A 22186-nucleotide genomic window follows, 5' to 3' on the forward strand; every position below is an offset into this window, starting at 1 on the left:
AACAGAAAAGCAACTGTTTTTCAGACTGAATGATAATAATGATAGAAATCGTTCAAATCTGCATAAGATCAACCCTTCAAATTTGCTATTTCAGATGAATGGAATGCTCATTGTTTCTGCTGACACTGCTCTAAAATGAAACTCGACTCGAGAGCTTTTTTTAATGTTGTTGTAAACGCGGAAGTGACGTCACTGGTATTAGCTCGGGCGCTGCTACCGAGTATTTTTGGCCGAAGCGGAAAGAATTTGGAGAGCTGGAACTCAGGGCAAGTATGTGTATTTTTGCAGAAAATCCCCCATATTTGTACTTCATAGTGCGTGCATGAGCTATATCGTAATGTTTATGATTATCAGTGTGCCAGGTTCCAGTAATGGAACGTTGCATATGTTCTGTAAATGCTAAAAAGGCGTGTGTTACATCGTGCCTGTTCCGTTCGTCAAACATGTCAATTGCATTGATTTCCCTGCATCACACCACCGCTTTTGCTTCTCAGCAGCGTACACAGCTCAGTAAACCTAGCAGTGATCAGTGTACGGCATGTATCGCTTCTTGCCAGTCCATCCGAGCCAGCCGTGTACTCTTCAAAGCCATTCTGCACTGGGGCACGGCGCGGGTGGGCTGAGCTGGGCGTGAAACGTTCACACAGTCGAGCTCCACGCATGTAAACTGCCTAGAGAAATGTACTACAAATAGAGACATGTAATAATACAATCTACAGCTGCTAGCTGTACAACATGTAGTTACTAGTGTATTAAGGTCGATTAGGTCTAGATCCCCTGGACTATAGATTTCAATGGCTGGCACTTTTTCATGAATCATATTTTTAGTGAGTGCATTGTGACTGTGAGTGTTACTGTCACTACTGTTAGTGTTACTGTTAGTGTTGTGCTTTTTTGGGGGTCATATTTATTTGACACTAAAGTTTCAATAGTGATACACTCGACTAACATTAGAGACAGAGTGACAGTACAGCTTGGCATTGGTAGTACCAAGTAAGGAGGTTCAAATAAAGAGATGGAGTAAACAGTGTTATTCCCTTTGATCCCATGTTTGATGCTGCCACTATGAAATATTTGAAGTATGTGCTAAACTGGAGCTGCCTCACAGATAGAAAGACAATTGATTCATGTGGCATTGCATCATATCATATATTCATAAACTCGTCACTCTTAAAGATATGTCTTTATGATGGTAATTACTTTTCGCTGTCCCTCCTTTTGAAACGTGAGTGGTACATAAAGGTACAGACACAGGGATGTGGGAATAAAAATTCCACAAAAATTGATGAAAAAAGAATTAAAATTACCCGATGTTGCATGTTTTGACACTAATCTAACATATATATGAATAAAGAACAACACTTGAATATTATACCATATCAGTTTCATTTGTCGAAAGTGATCGGAAAGATGATAAAATTGACTTTCCAGTAAGGGTGCAGTTCAAATATTTTCACAACGTAGGCCTTTGGCTCAGATTTACACTTTTTTTTAAACATAATCCTGGACAGGAGTTACTTTGTTTTTCATATGCCTTATCATTAGCTGAAATTTAATTTCCTTTATTGATACAAAAACAAACAAAATATAGCCGACATTATGTCAGCGTTTTAAATGAAACATCTCTTTGCTCGGAAAGACAGCGGCATCGGACCGCTATCATCAAAGTCACCTGTGAAATTCTTTTGTACATCAAAAGAAAACTGACAGCTGTTTGAATGTTTACAACCAGTTGGAACTCCATTTCTGAAACCTCCTTGGTAGTACTGTATTGTACTTCAAAATCAAAGCTGAGCTGTACTGGAGCACATGATAATTTATTGTACATCAAAGACCAGGGCAGTGCACCAGCATTTTTCAAGGTGTGTGTGTGTGTGTGTGTGTGTGTGTGTGTGTGTGTGTGTGTGTTTGGGGGGGGGGGGGCTGGATGCCTTTATGTTTCTGGTTCCCCTGTCGGGTTTCATCAGCTGACAAGCAAAAAAAAAAAAAAAAAAAAAAGAGGCCTAGTGAAGTGAATGAGCCTGTATGAGCAAGCGGGGAAGGGTCTGGGAGGGGGGTGTCCCACCTTCGAGACCATGGAGATTTGTTGGGTTTTTTTGAGGGGGGTGCAGATGTGAAATAAATTGTGCGTGCATGCTTGATAGCTAAAATTTTTCTTTTTTTAAGGATCTGAAGGCGGATGCATTCAGGTATTGGGTATTGATGTGAATATGACATAAATGTGCTTGTCAGCCATGGCATTATGATGATGAAGCTTTTCTAAATTTAGAGATGTCGGTTGATCTTTGGTGACAGGATATTTGGTGGTGATATCAAGTTGGTAATTTGTCCGCTTTGTATTTTAATGCTTTTTTACCATAATGGCCGAGAGATTTTAATTCTAAGACCTGGTAGCCTGGGGATTCATAGGTGACCTAATTCATTTCTTGCCGACGGGTGGGGTACATTTAAATGAAATGTGATGATATAATGAAATGCTTACTATCAAAGACATTCATTGTATATGGACCTACACATGTATGGTATGGTAGAAGTGGGATAATCTTTGTTTAAAGACATTATTCACCATTTGCAGATTAACTCTTTATGTGCCATGGCGGAAACCCCCAGTGTGCCACATTATTCTGAGACACCAACGTAGTCATACGTTTAGAAGACAATCTGTTTTTCAAATCAATGTAACATTTATGAATTTCAGTTAAATTGTAGACAAAGTTAGCAAAGTTATAGAGAAAATGCCAAGCTTTGCATTGATGTATATTTTATGACAAATATTTGCTTTTTTTTCATATGCCCAGTAGATACATTACTGTAAATGTATGACTTTTGCACACAAAGCAGTGACAGAAACTTATGATTTGCACGTAAATCCAGTATGAAACACTACTTGTTTAATAGTCATTCACCACATAAAATGCAAGCCATAGACGAGAGGAACGTAATCGCGTGAAATGCTTTCATTGTCCCATGACATTTTGCGATTTATCAATCAATTTGGGCGGGTTTGTACGTTTGAGCGGAATATGCAAAGTTGGCACGCTGTCGACTGAGTCAGACGTGTGAACGTGGCACATAAAGACTTAAACAAAAATTAACCCATAGTGCTTCAAAACAGTTCTCACATGTGAGGTAGGGATAGAAACAAGCACTGTATAAATGCCAATCAGTATGATTAATGTTATTAGTATTGTTGAATATACAAAATGTGAATAATAGTCGTAAAAACAAACTAGTGTAGAGAAGCACTCTGAGAGCGCATATCTCAGCCAAGCAGCACATTTCCACCGCTGATCTTGTTCTTCCATAGAGATTAGTGATTTCCACCCATACATAAGTCGCTCTATATCCCGATATGGAAGCCTTTTGTTACGTCATCAACTTCCATCTGCGCAGCACGCCTCACCTTAGCAGAAACTAGAGCAAGCACAATAGTGCACGTATGAAAACCTCGAAAATGCGCAGCTTGAACTCCCAAGTTCGTTGACCCTACCAGCCAAAATATCAAAAATCCTTCATAAAATCCACAAAAATTGTCGGATCACTACCAAATTTTAATCATCTGAATTCACATTACTTGTGTCATTCTCTACCTTTCCTGCAAGTTTCTTGCAAAATTTTGTACACGGACAAACAAACCAACCATCAAACAAACGCCAAGGAAAACATAACCTCCTCCCTTGGCGGAGGTACAATGTAATTATGTTTTTAGACTTCATAACTGTCTACAGTTATGGTTTATAGAGAAAAATAATGATATCTCCTTAATTTTATCATTTATTGTAAATGTTTTGGGCTTTATCGCAAAATTTTTACATGTAGGATGTTTTGTGATACTGACCTACATATACAGCTACTGGATGCATCAAATGTGATATCTCGGACATTTTCTAAATCACTGCTGCCAATGGTAAACAGTACACATGTATACATGTACGTACCTTTAAGAACTGATAACTTGGGAATTCACAGGTGGCCCAATTCATTTGCTACCCAGTGGATATATTTAAATGAAATGTGATGGTAAAATGAAATGATTACTCTCAAAGACATTCAGTCTGTATAGTACAAGTGGGATGAACTTTGTTTACATGTACATTGTAAATTTGTCAGAGCAGTGGAGCATGTCAAACAAATTGTACTGCGAGCTCAGCCAGCGAATAATTTGTAAAGTTCACAAAAATTTCTTGACATTTACGGCAGATTATAAATTTCCCAAAGAATGATATTTTGCCATCAAAATGGGCAAATTCTGTCAAAGGGTGGGGCACATCCATGTCATTATGCCTGTTTGCCTCCCAAAGAATGCATTTTATCTACTTGATAGTGTTTTCTGAATAAGACTATAATAGGGCAACTATTAACCTGTTGAGGACAGGCTGATTTGGCTACAACAAGTATTTCCCATAGACACTTGCCTGAGTACTGTAAACGTGGAAATTTTCGCGGTACATTAATTTTCGCGGATTTCGCGCTACGCTCGGCTAGCGCGAATTCAAAAACGCGCGAATATATCTTCACAATTTTCTACGCACATTTTGAACGGGATGAATTGTGTGCGCTTCATCGATGATACTGCTACGTAGTACAATGTACAGGCATGTTTACGCTACTAGTACTGTGCGAAGAGACGATACCCTAGATTGCTGTGTACTGTAGCATGCATGTGTGCACCGCACGCATCGATGCTACAGTCCCCCGTGACTACGGTACTAGAGTCACAGCTGTACAACGTATTTGAGTGCTTGTACTCGCAGTCGAGCCGCTCGCTACGTCGCTTGTCGTACGCTGGCATAGCAAGCTATGTAGCAGAGGCTTTGGATGAAAGCAGTGAATGTGTACTACAGTAAAGTAACCTGCTGCGGAGCGCGAATTTAAGAACCCGCGAATACGTTTTCGAGCCGCTCAGCGCGAAAAATTAATCGCGCGAAAATATTGACGTTTACAGTATACTCGGGACTCATCCTCAACGGGTTAAAGTTTATTTACTCATTGTATTATGTACTAGAAGCCATTATAACTGTGTTTGTTTTTCCTTCAAAGTATGAAGTCATAAAATCACGTATGAAGCCAAGAATTTGGTTGCAGGGTTGCCCACTAATTCTCGTAAGGAGACTTCTATTTTTTATTTCTTTTAATAAATTCTGATAAAGTACCGGTATTTGTCACTATAAATCCATAATTGGGAGTCCTAAAAAAATACCCCGAAACAGGATATCAAGGTTTTGTGATTTTTGGTTGCATACTGTAAGGGTTACAAACACATACAGTGTACAACTGTACATGTACAAGTTGTAGTGTTGACCTTTTAACTCTGTACATCCAACATACAATCTAATGTTGGCCACAGGTGTACATGTACTTCACTGTGTCATGACATGCTTTCAAGTTTCTGCCTGTGTGACAATCAGTGTTCTTTGGATGTTTCCTAAAGAAAGTTCAGTGTGAAAGTGGACACAAAATTGGACACAAAGCAGCAAAAAAAAAAAAAAAAAAAAAAAGAGAAAAGGAAAAAAAAGAGTTACTTAATTGTACATGTACAGTAGTGCATCGTACATTTGTATCTGGTACACTATGCAATGTTCACTTCCCATGTGTTAATGTGTACACTGTTATGTCATGTGTACATAGTATGTATACTTTTAGCCCAGGTTTGTAGCATATTATGTTTTTCTGAATGCGTACAGTACATTAGGCTGCGTTCACATGGAAGTATACTATTAGGGTATTCGGGCTCGTTTTTCGAGGGCATGCGAATAGCTTGAATCGAATGATAGGATTTCCTCACACCGGTTCACATAGGAGGGCACTATTCGAAAGTACGAATAGCTGTGAAAAGTATAGCAAAGTGGGAATCGAGCTTGTTCGATTTTCTTGCAGCGTATACCGTCTCTCGTTTATGAAATAATGACACTTTAGGTCTGGATTTGCCCTTTAGCAAAAATAAGCATGTAGACTGACATTCTGATGCAGTTTAGAAATTGTTAATAAGATTTGCTGGGATGTAGGAGGAAGAAATCCTCACTGCATGGGATGGTGAGTTGACGGTGCGGGTGATGGTGTATTCGGTGCCCGAATAGCGAATAGCGAATACCGAATAGCGAATACCGAATACCGAATACTTCTATGTGAACGCAGCCTTACGTTTACATGGCAAATTTGCACTTTTTTTATATCTTGAGTAGACAGTGGCTCTAGGTCAAATACATCTGTGGAGTCTTCCATCATGAATTTTATTAAAATCAATTTGCAGGTTGTTACCATGATAATGCAAGGTGGTCTATTGGGGTTTGAGCATGTTGCTGCATTGTGCTCAAATTCTTATGCAACATCGTCAAAAGCCAGTAACGTGTTATGCAACATCCTCAAGAATTGGCAACATACTCTCGAAATAAAATGTAATCAAACATTTGAATAATATCTGCATACTTTACATGTATATAGTAACTTTAGAAATTCATCAAACTACACTGTACTTAGAAAATTTTTGCATTAAGCATGAGCAAAACATCAAACGTAAAGCAGCGTAACAGGAACCTTATACAAACTAGAGAAGCACTCTGAGAGTGCAGACCTCCACCAAGCATGCAGCTCATTTCCACCACTGATCTTGTTCTTCCATAGAGATATCAGTGATTTCCATCCATACGTACATGTACTTATAGCATTGTGTGCTGAAAGTCACCCGATTTCCCAATATAGAAGCCTTTCTTTACGTCATAAACCCTCAGCTGCACGACGCGCCTCGCCCTAGCAGAAACTAGAGCACGCACTTGAGTGCGCGCATGCACACCTCAAATACACTTGTACACGCAGCTCCCAAGTTCATTGACCCAACCTGCCAAAATATGAAAAATCCTTCATAAATTCAAAAAAAAAATTCTCGGATCACTACCAAATTTAATTGTCTGTTACTTGTATCATTCTAAACCTTTCCTGCAAATTTCATCCAAATCTCTTAGCTACTTTTTTAGTGATTTTGCACACAGACAAACCAACGGTAACGAAAACATAACCTCCTCTCTTGGCAGAGGTAATAAATGTAATTCGCAAAAAAAATTGTGCGCTCTGTGCTCGTGATGTGTGCTCTGCGCACATACATATGTACAATTGCACAATTTCCATAACATTCTCACTTTCAGAGCTCCACAGCATGCTAGACTATCGAGTTGTGGACCACCCTGTAATTCATGTCCAATGTAGTGTGCTATTGTTTCATCTTACATTACCAAATATGTCTTCAGGATGATGATGTTGCTATAATTAATAACAAGTGAAAGGGTGAGTAGTTCATCCTGGCCTTTCTACCTGTAATATTTGACACTCTTTGCAATGCTCTTTATTTCAGCCTTCATTTAGTCACAATCAAATGTCATCAGTCTGTGATTCATGCAAAACTTAACTGCAACATCCTGTCCCTTCGATCTTCGTCTGTAAATTTGATGCTCGGTTTTCTTCACTGACAAATGTTTGCTGTGGTAGGGTGTGGCAGCAACAGATTGGGCATTTTTTATCAGACCTGTACTTGTACATAGCAAACCATCAGTATTTTTGCTTTGTGTTATCGCACTACTTTCTTGTTTTGTCAACTGATATACAGCCTCTATGTACATGCATTATGTATGGCTTTACATTTTACGAACATCCAACTACAATGACAAGTGATCTTCATAGTCAAGTACCAGTACTCAGATCCCTTAGTGGGACAGCATACTGTGGTTGTTTCAAATAGTATACAGCCTGTACCTGCGTACATGTGAAAATGCACAATTTGTACATTTCTACCATTTATAGGAGCATGCATTTGATTATGAGGAAACATTGGGGGTGTAGAGTCAAGGAAATAATTTTTGTTCCAGATATGATGTATTAGTGAAAGGTAAATGACAATCAGACCAATGTTTTGGTGGGTTTTTTTTGTGTGAAAGAGATCAGTCAAACAAAAATATGAATGCAGTCATTGCAAAGTGTATTGCCGTGACGTTATCCTGACATCTCATCCCACTGAATGTTGGCATGCATTCTAATTTTGCGTATATCGTGAGAGCCAAGAATCGTGAAATTCAAATGCACTCAATAGTTCTTGTCTTCACTATATGCATTGAATGTTTGAGGCAACTCGCGAAAAATTTCATGCCGCGAAAAAGGCTGTCGGCTCCAATTTGCGAAAATTTCATGCTCCGAAAATATTGCTTTTTACAGTGGCCATTATCTACAATTGTGTAATTTCAATGTTCAGTGCACTATGGCCTATGATGTCTTTCCAGTGTATTCATGTTTACAGCATTTGTACAACTGGTGTATGTTTTCAATAGAAATCCCAGTAAGTAGCAAAATAACAAAGATGCCATGTAATGCTTCATTTGCAGTTTGACCAAATACATTTAATGCCTATACCTTTTAGTATCACTTACGTGTATGCGGTCTTTTCGTTGTTTTCATAGGCACGTAAACTATTCAAGTCTCTAGGTCACCTTACCCCGAGACCTGTTTCGTCACCTTGCGCAAGATGGCGTCCGAAGACGAGACGAACAACGTGGGAGTCAGCTCTGATCTTGTCACCCTCCGGCGCTACCTGTGCATGGGGCAAGAGTCGGGCACGTACTACGTGGTGAACAGGGAACCCAAGGAAGCGCCTGTCCCGGAGTGCACTCAGAAACTCATTGATGATGGAAAGGGGGCGGACATTGTGAAGGAGTTGGTGCGGTTCGCCAAGCCTGGCCATCCTCTGCACAAGGACTCGTTCATGAAGGTGTTGGTGCTCGTGGCTCGGAGTAAGGACACGAAGGCCAAGAAGGCCGTGTACAACGAGCTGGGAAAGCTCTGCCCAACGGCTACAGAACTGTTCCAGTTTGTGGACGGGGTGGAGAAGGGGGGCGAGGGAACGGGGTGGGGTCGGATGCAGAGGAAGGCAATCAGCAAGTGGTACTGTGAGAAGGACGGCCAGGAACTGGCCAGGCTAGTGTCGGGATGCAAGCAGCGGAGTGGCTGGTCACATCGGGATCTCATACGCCTCGCTCACGTGAAGCCGCCTGCAGAAAGTAAGTTTATGGTACATGTATACCCTTTGTTGTTATTTTTGGCAGATTCTGTGTCTTTTCCATTTGATCTGTATCTTGGGTGCTATTCACCTCACACTACGCTTACAGACTATGCGCTACAGTACAGTAGCTTGTTTCATTCTGGTCACATGCAACACAAGCCCACGACATTTGCAGTTGTACCAGGGGTAGGTACTTTTGTATTTTTGGGATGTGGCAAAGTATTGCATCCTCTGAATTTAAGTTGCATTTTATGTATAACAGGTATGAGTACATGTACTGTAAGTGATGGAGTTTTGTTTTGTTTTGTCTTGTTTTGTTTGTTTGTGTGTGTGTTCTTGATGTGTGTGGAATGTGTTTTCTCATGTTCTTGTTTCTGATGTGAGTTGCTGATGATCTCATGAAAGTGGGTTTCATACACGAAGTCCTGTATTTGAGCTCAGCTCCAAGACAGCAAACACGCTTCATGACTGCTGCTCCCAATCTATTGACACATATATATTTTTTTTCTGTAAAATTCCTGTAGGAATGCTTTCTAATTTCTGTAGCTCGTTGTTTGGAACATTGGCTTATAATTCTCAGTCAATATTCATTGTTTTGTGCTTTTAGGCAGGAGATGGGGAAAGAAGGAATAAATGAGGAAACAACATGGCAGTCAGTTTTTCCACAAAGCCAGCATGTAATTGCTGCAACATTGCGTATTACAGTAGATACACTGTAGTTTTGTACAATGCCAGGGCTGCCAACACTGGAAACTAGTTGAGAGTGAGACTCCCATAGGCCAATGCTATAATTTAGGAGTCAAAATGAGTGAGATCAATAGAAATGCATGCAAATGAAATAAAGTTTTAGAGTGAGAAAGGACCAAAATGTGTGAGTCTCAAGCTCAATGCGTGAGAGTTGGCAGCCCTGCAATACATGACACAGTGTTGTGACTTACAACGTACAAGGCCTGAAATATGTATTATGCACTGTTCATTGTACAGTAGTAGGCATACAAGTGCACAAAATCACAGTAGGAGTGTGGACAAGCAATTTCAGATTAATAGATTATATCAAAATGAGGTAAAGGAGAAGAAGAAAAAAATCTCTTGAAATATTTTATTTCAGTAACTACAAAAAAGTATGATTGTTTTGCTTTTTTCTGTAGGATTTGAAGTTTTTCCATAGTACGTTGTGTATAATGACTTGTGTGCACTGTACACTTGCACACAAATGTAAACAACATGTGCATGTCATAGACATTGTCAATCTCAAGTATGTACCAACTTCTGTTATTACCATACGGTATGACAAATATTTACACTACAGTATAGGTGCAGACCAATAAATTCTGCTCACATGTGATGTACATGTACATGTACTTACATACACCTGTATGTGCATATCATGCATAGAACTTCTGAAGGTGATATGCTCAGGGTGAATGCAGAAAGGGCAGTCACTTTTCCCAGTGAATGGCTGGACTATCAGTTATTGGATGATTTCCAACAGTAGTGCAATGTGAACCCTGAATGGGAGAGGTGTACACTGTACGTTTATGGATCATAAAAGTAGGGAATGACTGATTTTATGTCCTTACTTTGTCCGTATAGTTTATTACATGTAAATAGGTCATATGATATAGATAACATGATTTCTGGGGATGCATTAGTTTTATTTCTGTTTATAAATCTAATTTTATAAATCATATTTTTTTAGTTTATCTGCCCATGAGAGGGTGTACTGCATTTGTATAATTTACTCTAAATGTTTGCATAATTTATTTTCTATTTACAGCTGTAGGTAGTTATTGTCTGTTCATTTTTTCCTCCATTTCAGTTTGGCCCTTGCTGTCGTTAATCTACACAATATGAGATCATGACACATTTTAATGTACATACTAGTGTAAGAGATCTGGAGCTGGCTACAAACAGAGCAAAGCAGAGTGTTCTAAATCTGCTTGCACTCTTTGTTGAGGCGAGGAAGTGCACCTGTTGGGCGAGTGATATGAGTGGACATTTGGCCTGTAAGTTTAGTATGGAATCCTCCCTCTGAATGCTTGGGTTCCAGGGTATGGTGGGATAAACAGTTTTGTTTGAATGACCCTCAAGGGGTGAGATATGAGTTAATTTCAGACTCCACTCCAATGGAAAGGATTCAAGGGTTGATGATGATCTAGATGATGATGATGGTGATGATGATGATGGGGAGGATGTGATGATGGTATTAAATGATGATGATAATGTGGGTGATGTTGATGATCCGAAGACCCCAAATTTGGTGGTGATGTACTGTACACTGTATGGATGTGAACAATGGTGCTCATGTTGAAATACAGAAAGTGTAAAACAAGGTTTCATCCCACATACCAGTACAGTGTACATTACAGCTGGTGTACAAATGTACAATGTAAGTGTACAGTATGTAGTGTATGTGTACAACATGTAGAATGTTTTTACTTGTTGACATTGTAGCTCAGATGTTCTATCAGAAAAGGGGAAGGGGACTGCAATGCTCACGAGCCCAAATATAGGAGCTCTACTGCCATAAAGGGCATGTCAGTTATGATTTGGTGCACTGCGCATTGCACCTGTACAGTATGTGGTGTATAGACCTGTAGTTTTGCACCTTTATAAGGCAGTGAGGGGACTCCATGTCGGTACTGTAGAGAATGACGATTGTATCAACGCATAATTGTCTACACTATACAGATCCTATTTTTGGAAGTGAGAATAGTGGCCACAGGAAATCTGGACTGAGATGTTTCCCTCATTCATTTGATTGCACGTACAGTAGGATTCCCAGCACTGACCCTGTACAGGTACAAATCACACATGTACATGTACATTGTACAATAATATAGAGATACATTGTACATGTGGAAAAACTGTACTTGAGTACCTTACAATACTGTATCTCACCAGTGATGTGAGTCATCTCATGTTTACAGAAATGTTTATAAAGCCAGATCAAAAGTCCAGTTCACTTTTATGGTGTATTCAAATTTGTAGAAGTGCCCCACCCCCGTACTTATGTACTTCCCACGCCCACTCTTCAATGAAATACAAGTTACAGAGCTCTGTATTAATAGTCTTTTCATTTCCTACCAGTACTACACGTGTAGTGTACATACCATGTGGTACCCACATTTCAGTACCTACATGTACAGTTGTAAAAACCAATTTGCATGCATTAGGTATTTTGTACGTACATGTATGTATGTCAGTGCCAGGCAAGCCTGAGGCAAGGTCTCTCATTGTGAGGAACTTCTCTCCACCCGTCAAATGTACTGAAAATGTAGTGAACATACTCTGTATATGTTATGTGTTGGTGACTGAGCTCAAACATGCTGTGAAGACTTTGGAATGATGCCTACTCTGTGTAAGAGCTAGCAGTCTATTGTGTGTGTCTGCTTGGACCATTTCTATTACTCGAGGCTCCATCTTATTACGAGATGTGCATGGGATGGGGGAAGCCCTCCATGAACTCACAAGAGGGTCACACACGTGTGGCAAAGATTTCTCCGTGCCCGTCACGGCAGACGGCTTCATTATGCGTCCCGTCATCGGTGGAATGCGGTAGCCCGTGCAACACAAACGGGCGCGGCACGTCGGACATGATTTCCTCTTCAGGGTCCACTGTCTGACTCCTTTCCCCCCTTTGCCTGAACGGGCTGGGGACGACCTCTGTATATATCCACACACCTTGGCCCTCCCTCTCCAACATAGTCCACATTCCTCCATCTTCAAGAGATGTGGAATTGAGGGGTGGTACAGGAAGGGAAAGAGGGGAAGTTTGGGGGGGGGGGGGGGGAGGAGGATGGAGGATGGGCCGGAGATGGAGAACATTCTGGTTGCCACAGCGGCCGGCAATTTGAATGTCATCAGCTGTTATGAGGTCATCATATGACATTTTCATGCAGCTTACACATTTATGTACTACTTGTACGTTGTTAGCACCCATGTTTGAATACATTGCCTTTTCATATTCAAAAATGACAACTCTTAATATCAGTTGACAGTAAATCTCTCATTTGCCCTCATCTCATCTGTCCCATTTCGTGTAAAATTCTCATTTGTGGCCAAAAAATTGAATTCCCTGCATCCAATAAAGAGATCAATGCAATGCAAATAGATAAATAGATAAATGAATAAATACATTTGTAAATGAATCTAGATAAGTACATTGTACATGTACAAACTGTAAGTACAAAAACGTGTAAGTGAGTGAATGAATGAATGAATAAATAAATGAATAAGTAAATAAATACAGTAATAATTTAATATGTTTAAAAAAAAGATACTGACATGCAGTGTGTTTTGTTTTGATGTTTTTGATCTCTTTAAATTCTTCTGTTATGTTCAGTGATTATTACCAATGAACATTTCTTTTGTTTTATGGAAACATCTTCATACATGTTTACATTATATACGGAGGGTGCATATAAAAGCATGGCATTTATTTTTGAATGTATCACATTGAAGGTAGAATATTTCAAGTACAGAAAGAAATTTTCATGACATGATCCTTCATTGTATTTATCCCACCCATTCATCAATTCAACATAATTTGTATTGGGTTTGTATGTTGTACTGTACATGTACAAATGTACATAATGTACATGATGTCAAAGTGCATTTTTATTGTTTATTGTGTCATCACAGATTTTGTTGCTTGCACATTGCAGCAATCTTGGTACATACAAATATGTGTACATACATTGTACAAGTATAGTACAATACAATGTATGTGCACATGTAATACAGTACATTTTGTACAAGATGGCAGTGGGTGGTAAAGGTTACTACATTGTATGTGTCAAAGGTCAAGGCAAGACATGTGTAGAAATTTAATACCTTGAGACTGAGAGAGAGAGAGAGTGCCACTACAACTCACAGACCGTCGAACAGAAGCTCTTCTTCATGTCCAAGTGAGATACACTTGTACATGTACAATTGTGCAGAATATATGTACAAAACTGTGTTTTGCCTTCAAAGGGATTATTGGGCATATATGTACACTGTTAGAGTCTCAGTGTTTGACGCAATTCGGGCATTTGACATGCTCTCACAATGATAGCTGGCGATTTCTTGATCTACCAAGAAAAAGAGATCTGTGTCAGCCTTTGCAAATACTGCTCCATTGGCCTGTTTTTCATACCGGAGTGTGGGGGTGTGTGCTCTCATTGCTGCTGGTATTGTCAAATGTCAGTGTACCATGAATGCATGATATTATGAACAGTGTGTTTTACCACTTATCTCGAGTGTGTTGTTGACAGTCAACCGAGTGTGGAACAAGATGTGATAACATGCTCAAAATGGCTGTTTTTTATGAGAGTACAACTGTTCAGTATGATGGATTACAAGTATTTCATACAGTCGTTTGTACATGTAAGCATTGTGCATTTCCAGTTACAAGTGTGTACACATGTACATTTTGATATTTGTCAATTTTGTGAAGTAGTTGTACCTGGACAGTGGTGATGTGTGATTCTGTTGAAACATGTCTTTCTCTGTAATACATTTAGATGAAACATGTGGGAATAATTTTGACTTGTACAATGTACTGTACATGTATGAGGGCTATCAGTTTTTCATATGAACACATTTTGTCTGTGGTTTAGTCCGGTTGAGGAACTATGCATCTATAGGGTAAAAGTACAAACAAAACCATGCTACTAAACAAGTGATGATCTTGACGTTTGGACAGGAGATGGTGAAATGCAAATTTTGTTGATCTTTTTCTAACAAAATATTAAACTTAAATTCATCTTTTCAGTCACCTTGTTCTGTATCATTCTTACCTCGAGAGTCTATGAATGTGCCGGGATAACACACAGGCAGGCCACATGCATACAAGTGGTAATTGATGTCACTTTATTGCTCACAAGTCTTAAGCATGTACAGTGTAACCATATGTTGTCTCATGTTATAAACTTGAGCTCTCATTGCTAAATACAGTGAGGTACAAGTGTGCAAAAACAGTCAGTAGTACCATCAACATGAAAAGCACCGCCTGACAATGAGTTGCATGGTGACAAGAAATCCGAAAATGGAATAAGGTTCCTTATTCTGGAGATTTGCTATTCCAGAGGCTTGTTAATCCGAATATGAAATACGTTTTTTTCATTAATCTGAATATGAAATACGTTTTTTCATTCTCAAGGTTCGTTAGTCTGAAATGAAACAAGGTTCTCTAATCTGAAATGAAACAAGGTTCTTTATTCCGAAGGTACAGTAATCCAAAAATGGAAAAAAAAGAAAAGAAAAAGGTTTGTCAATCTGAAAACAAAACACGTTCATAATTCCAAAGGTTCATTCAATACACATTTTCATTTTCATATTAATGAACCTTTGTAATTACAAACCTTATTTCATTTTCGTATTAATGGACCTTCAGAATAATGAACATCATTTCATATTCAGATTGTTATCCACAAACCTTTGGAATAACAAATCTTCGGATAATGCCACAAATGTTTTGATTGTTGAACCTTTTTTTTTTTCCACTTTTGGACTAACAACCCTCTAGGTACATAGGGAATTTGTTCGTTTCAGAATAACAAACCTTGGGAATGACAAAATAACCATTATTTAATTTTCAGTTCAACGAACCTTTGGAATGATGTAGATCACCTGATTTGCTTATTTTAAGTGTCAACTTTTCTTCCCCATGCACATAGATGCTGGCAGCGCCCTCGTCCTGAAGTACATCATACGGGGACTGAAGGTGATAGACGAGAGCGTCGACGTAACGGCGGACGGCACCAAGGCAATCTACGACTTCCTCAAGGATGTAGACGGCCTGAAAAAGGAAGAAGACTTCCAGCGAGTGGCTGGCCTGGCGGAGAAACACAAGCTCTGTCCTGAGCACCTTCCTACCAAGAGTCTTAAATCCAGAGAAGTACGTATTGGGCACAATGCTGTTAAAGTCTCGTTCCCTTGGGATGTCTGCAAAGTAAAATATTGACTCGACAACCATGCAGTATGAAGAATTTCTTTGAGGCCAACTTTTTGGGCCACCAACTGAAGCTTTTAATCATGATGGTATTCACGCGTACATGTATATTAGTCAGAGCATAGCCTACATGCATACAGAAAAGGTGTATCGATGCTGGTATTGCTGGACCCAAATACTCCAAATGAACAAGTTTTCATGAGTTTTTACATTTTAGTCTTCTTTTAGAAAACTGGAGGGGGGGGGGGGCTTGATTTTGACCAAAGTTATAGCAGAAATTCTTTATAGAGGAAGGGATATCATAGTTTGTCCCAGTGGCAGTGCTGTTCTGGCGGGTGGGCAGGAGCAGGATCCAAATACCTGTAATTTGCTTATTTGCACAATTTCTCACATTTTCGATTTTTTGACAATTGTGGGCTGAAATTTGGCCAGACTTGGCAGGAATCATAAAATGCAGGGGGGGGGGGGGGGGGGGGGAGGTGGGGTGGGCAAAGATCATATAATCTGTATAGATGGTGGTGGGGGTGCCCTGTTCCAATGGGGGGGGGGGGGGTGCTCCTAGGATGGGGCCCCAAATACCCCAAATTATGAGGGTGTTGCCACAGAGGCCTGCAGTTAATCACAAGATTTTTTTTTTTCTCGCAAGTGGAGCACCATGGAGGCAAAGTGCAATGTTCAGGTGACCAACTAGACTCATAGGTTTCCTCTCTGATCTTGTGGTAGTACTGTAAAAGTGGTTTCTTTCGCGTACAGAAACTTTCGCGGTTTCCATCGGTGCCGACTTTGATAGCATTGTAACAAGCGACGAGTTCAAAACATTTTCGCGTGATGTTAAATTCTTGGTTCAACCTCAAAACGCGAAAAGCGGGAAAATAAAACCACCGCGAAAGAAACCACTTTTACATTACCAAGAAAATCAATCTTTGACAAACCTAATTCCATTCTCCCTTTTTCTTCTGTAGGTGTGGGGAGCCCTTCTCCCACACGTCCCCTTACAGAGTATCCTGGCCAACATTGTCAAGCTGGCTGCCATGGGTACCTTCAAGCCCAAGAGCGCCGAGGCTGAAGTGGTGTGCCGGCGCCTGCAGAGCACCGAGGAGCTGAGGGGGGCGCGGTTGCACCCCTTCAGCTTCCTGATGGCTCTCAGGGTGTACCGCTCCAAGAAGGTGGAGAAGACAAAGCTACACTGGGAGATCAACAAGGAGCTGATGAAGGCACTGACAGAAGCTTACTACAAGGCGTTTGAGGTCAGAAGCAAAGAAATGTGAAACATATGAAAACTATTCAAATTCATGAAATTCTTTTGTCGAGATGTTTCATTGCAACTGATTGACAAATTGCCCTACATCGACGTAAATAAACACTGAATTGATCAGTGTTTTTAGTAGTAGCCATGATAAAAAATCATGGGCGTACATACTACGAATCCTGCTCGAGTATGTACGCCCATGATTTTTTATCGTGGCTACTACTAAAAACACTGATCAATTCAGTGTTTATTTACGTCGATGTAGGGCAATTTGTCAATCAGTTGCATATGAAAACTATGTTTTAATTGTTAACTGTTTTGTGTCCAGAGTTGATAACCTGAAAAGTTGGTTTGGGGAGGGAATAAACAAGCATAATTGTGTGTGATACTGTGAATGATAGCTTCTGTATATTCCCCTGTAATCATGTACAGTGGACTGCCGTTATAACAAAGTCCTCGGGACCGGCAGTTTTCTTTCGTTATATCGAAATTTCGTTATAACCAAACAAATAAAGAGTAAAATACATAGAGTGGATAATGTTGCAGCCTGAATTTTTGCTTCTTTGTTCGTTATAACAAGAGTGCACTGTATGTGTGCTCCCATAAGCTGGAAAAAAAAATTTAATTGAGGAGACGAAATCTTTGAGGATCATATGCCTTGTATACCGCCAACAGGGATATGAGGTTAACTCACAAGTGATGAGTAATAAGGTAGTTGCAATTTTTTTTGAAAATGTAGGGATAGAAGAGCAAAAATTTTCCATATAGTCATTGCAATGCCCTAAGTTTGGTGACTTGCGTTTGAAAAAAAAAAAAAGGTAAGGGAAAGGCAGTGTGCAGTATGACATCTTTTGCTTGTACTGTAACTACTGTAGTCAAGCCCAGTGTTGACCTTTGACCCTCTACAGGCTGCAGACAAGACAGGCAAGAGATTCCTGCTAGCTGTGGATGTCAGTTCCTCCATGGCGCTGAGCGGCGTGAACGGGACGAGGAACATCGCGGCGCGGGAGGCCGCGGCCACGATAGCGCTGATGATTGCCAAGAAAGAGGAGGGCGGCCGCGTGATGGGCTTCACGTCTGAACTGACGGAGATCCCTATCACGGCCGGCATGAAGCTGGAGGATGCTGTGAAAAAGATGGGAGAGGTGCATTTATTGCTCAGCTTGTTTCTTTCAAAGAGCTTTCACACCGTACCTGCGTAGAGTTGGGTAGTGATGCGTACCAACTACATCAAAATATGCTGTGTACCCATGAAAAAAATTTTTTGACAGAAGTAAGTTTTGCAAGAATGAGAAAAAGATGTATAAAGGTCAATCCTTGGACCCTTCTTCAAAGGTTTTTTCATCGGACTGGCATAGGGTAGAGTATTGTTATGTAGGCATTGCCGCACCCTAATGTAGTGTTGCGCACCTTGTGTAGGCACGGTGTACAGTAGCGTAGTTGTTGCACAGAGTAGCATATTGACTGCATATTTTTATGTGTCCTGTGCTCCATGCTGAGAGTATGCATTAAGAATTTCATGTACAAAAAGTACATAGGCAGATGTAAGCACAGTGTAGGTTAGTGTAACCTGTGCATAAATGGTACGCAACACTTTGCTGCTACCCTATGCAATCTCGGTGTCAAAGTCCTGTAGGCCAGGCTATTCAGATAGATAATGGGGGGGGGGGTCCGAGGCCCCCCCTCCAGATCTCAGTCTTTGACCACATGATTGCAACAAAATTCGGCACACACATTGCCTGCGATGCAATCCACAAAACTGTAGAGTTGAAAGGCACTTTGTCAATCAGTTGCAGTGCTCACATTCCAATATATGCATATATATATTTACATATTCTTATTTTATTTTTTATTTTTCACCATATCACTTTACAAAACTGTAAATGCTGTAAATGGTTGTACTAAGATTCGCTCGTTTTTGTTTTTCGTATAGCAGAGGACATTAAGAGTTAATTTCAGTCCAGCTCAGAAACTTGTTGGCTCAAGGGTTTCATAGACTTTCAACTTCTGGAAATGTAGCATTTGACACAGGGGCACCAGTTTATGGAATTTTCTACTGGAATCAAACAATTTGACCAGTGTTAGATTGATGTCACAAACTGCTGTATTTTGATCGATCAATCACCTCCTGCAAGTTAGTTGAACGGACATCTTGAATATTTTTTTGTTGTTGTAATCAACATGATTAGATTGACTGCATGGTGGTATGCCTACCAAGAAATGAATATCATAATTATTGTTGAATCAGATGTTATAGAATATTTTTATGTCATCGGTATGAAAGGGATGGGTATAGTATTGGTTGAGGTGAGGATACAGCTTTTAACTATTTGCGAGATACTTTGAAAACCATTCCATGAAATGTTAAAGAGCATGCAATTTCAAGAGGAATTCAAAATTTATTCAATGAAAATCAGTTTTGTAATGGCTGAGATTTCCAAAACCAAAGTAAAACAGAGTGGTCCTAATAAAAGGTGGGTCCCACCTTTTATTAGGATCACTTTGTTTTGGATATCTCAGCCATTTCAGAACCAATTTTCAGCAAACAAACTTTGAATTCCTCTTGGAATTAATGCTCTTTCATATTTCTCATCTCACAAAATAAGTTAAAAACCTGAAGCCCCATCTCAACCAAAACTATGCCATTCCTTTAATTTAGAAGACTTGTTTCTTAATTACTTTTTGTTCATTTTGTACGCAGCTGTCTATGGGCCAGACCGACTTTGCCCAGCCTATGCTGTGGGCCGCCAAGAACAAGGTAGCCGTGGACCACTTCATCATGTGCACGGACTGCGAGACGTATAACGGGGACGTGTCGGCGGCAGACGCCCTCGCGCAGTACCGCGAGGCCATGAAGATCGACGCCAAGGTTGCCATCGTGGCCATGACGTCCAACAACTTCTCGATGGCCCCGGCCGGCGACATTCGGATGCTGGACATCGCGGGGTTCAACGGCACTGCCGCCGGCATCTTACAAAGCATGGCGCAGGACTTCCAATGATGATGTCCGCGTCATCGTTAATATATCAATATTTATTGTCATATATATGAATTGAGTGTCGAATCGCAATTACAGTGAGAGCAGAGAGATGGATGCAAGGCCTATTTCCTCGAGGATAAAAGAGAGCGCACGAGAGATAGGGAGAGAGAGATAGAGACTGAGAGAGAGGGATAGAGTTGGAGAGAGAAAGATAGATGGAGAGAGAGAGAGAGATAGATGGAGAGATAGAAATAGGGAGACAGAGGAAGTGAGTGAAAAACTGGGATGAAAGGAGAGCAAGACAAATGTAGCAAACTCCACAGCAGGCATTACTGAAAAGTTTTTTGGCAACATTCTGAAATTGCACTTTCAATGGTGTCAAATGTTTGAAAAAGAAGACAAAAATTATCCCTCCCCTCTTATTTTTTACTGTAGTGTACAGTGCAAGGAAAAAAAAAGTTTTTTTGTTTTGTTTGTAATGGGGTGCAAGTCACTGCAAGTCATAATACTGTAAAAGAGGATATTTTCGTGCGAGTAATTTTTCACGCTTGGCCAGGTAAGATGAATTTTTTTATTTTGCGGAATCGGGACATTGATTACTGGAACATATAGCATGCAAAAATATTAGCATGCTTTTATTTTTGCGCTAGCATCCAGTTGCACGAAATGTGCAAACATTTCCACACAAAAAATTTCCACTGTGACAGTAGTTGTGACGCGGAATATCTTCGAGTAAACTGTTTGAGGGTAGGAAAACCATTGTTAAGGGAACATGAAGGCACTGGATGATCCTTGCGACATATTAACATCACTACACATTCAGGGGGCCAGGGCAATATTTGTCAGGGAAAATGAGGGAAGCTACAATGTGTATGATGATACTTCCGATTCTGTATTTGCTACACCCGAGCAACAATGTATTCCGACAAATATTGCCACTTTCTCCACTGTAGCGTGTTTCATGCGTTTGATGCACCAATTCCCCTGATATTTGTTGCGAGTTTCAAAGCTACTACTTATAGCCTTCCGCTTCATCCAATACTTAAACTTTCTCACAGCGATACAAGAAGGGGACCATACAGTTCCATCTCATGTTTGTTTGTTTGTTTGTTTTGTTTTGAAGAATTGGATAATCTTTGGAAATCTTTTTAGAAAATGTAAGCAGAGTAAAGGGGAAATTGTGATGCATATGTTGCGAATCATTATTTATTCATTTTTACAGGACATGAAAGGAAAAAAAGTACTGCTTCATTTCATAATGCAAATGTTGAGTGAGTTTGCAAAGGTACATGCCCATCAAGCAGTATGGGTATGTTTGTTTTTGCTCATTTAGTTTACAAGTACTTTTTCTTTTTTTAATCAGGATATCTTCATGTGCTTTGTAGAATCCCACCAGAACATTTTGAGATATGCATTTTGGTTTCCCATGAAGGAGGAAATACCGGTATGTGAATGGAATGTAAGAGCTTCTTGAGGGTATCCAGCAAAGAGTAAAATTGAAAGTCATGACCAGCTGATGTTGCTGAGATATTTAAGTTAATGCTGCAATGTAATTAAAGTCTGTAAGCTGTAGTAATGGTCAGATTTAATCCTTCTTTTTGTCAAATTTTCCTATTTAAAGACCTGTGTTATTCTACCTAGTGTAGCTATGTTTTAGTTTCAGCCCGACACAGGTGAATATGTTTTAGCTATTTGTATGGAGTATAATGCTATTCTTGCTGTAAAATACTTCAAGGTGAATCTTAACTCTCTTCCCACAAGAATCGTGGTTCTCAATACTTGCCCAAACTGCTTACCCTGGTCCTGTGAATTCCATCTTAAATGGAGAGTGAGGTACTTAATGTGTCATGAAAAAGGAAGACCAAAAACTAGCCTAAGATTAATGAAGACAGTGTTCAAAGTTCGTATATTGCTGACTTCATTAAAATTCCAGTTTCTTTATTCCCATCTGGGCTTTTATTCCCCACCTAGGAGTATTTC

General features: G+C 39.9%; 1 protein-coding gene across 2 annotated transcripts; it reads left to right on the forward strand.

The window, feature by feature from the left end:
- The first annotated feature begins 210 nt into the window (after nucleotides 1–210).
- Nucleotides 211–20416, forward strand: LOC139742718 (RNA-binding protein RO60-like). 2 transcript variants are annotated; one of them, XM_071653246.1, is made up of 6 exons: nucleotides 211–270; nucleotides 8442–9038; nucleotides 15703–15923; nucleotides 16940–17224; nucleotides 18135–18371; nucleotides 19928–20416. In XM_071653246.1, the coding sequence occupies exons 2-6, from the start codon at nucleotides 8507–8509 to the stop codon at nucleotides 20225–20227; spliced, it is 1575 nt and encodes a 524-aa protein (XP_071509347.1). In that variant the 5' UTR covers nucleotides 211–270; nucleotides 8442–8506; the 3' UTR covers nucleotides 20228–20416. The 2 variants fall into 2 exon arrangements, with proteins under 2 accessions (XP_071509347.1, XP_071509354.1); XM_071653253.1 differs by lacking the exon at nucleotides 211–270 and adding an exon at nucleotides 3869–3907.
- Nucleotides 20417–22186: the final 1770 nt, after the last annotated feature.

Source organism: Diadema antillarum, unplaced genomic scaffold, assembly GCF_040938485.1.
Source record: "Diadema antillarum isolate AM-2024a unplaced genomic scaffold, OU_Dant_1.0 scf00000033, whole genome shotgun sequence".
Classification (NCBI taxonomy): domain Eukaryota; kingdom Metazoa; phylum Echinodermata; class Echinoidea; order Diadematoida; family Diadematidae; genus Diadema; species Diadema antillarum.

What these genes read in the sequence shown, in the direction of transcription:
- LOC139742718 (XM_071653246.1), top strand. Translation starts at nt 8,507, where the DNA reads ATGGCGTCCGAAGACGAGACGAACAACGTGGGAGTCAGCTCTGATCTT. An exon ending in CGTGAAGCCGCCTGCAGAAA is followed by an intron (nt 9,039 to 15,702) that starts GTAAGTTTATGG and finishes CCATGCACATAG; the next exon opens with ATGCTGGCAGCGCCCTCGTC. An exon ending in AGAGTCTTAAATCCAGAGAA is followed by an intron (nt 15,924 to 16,939) that starts GTACGTATTGGG and finishes TTTCTTCTGTAG; the next exon opens with GTGTGGGGAGCCCTTCTCCC.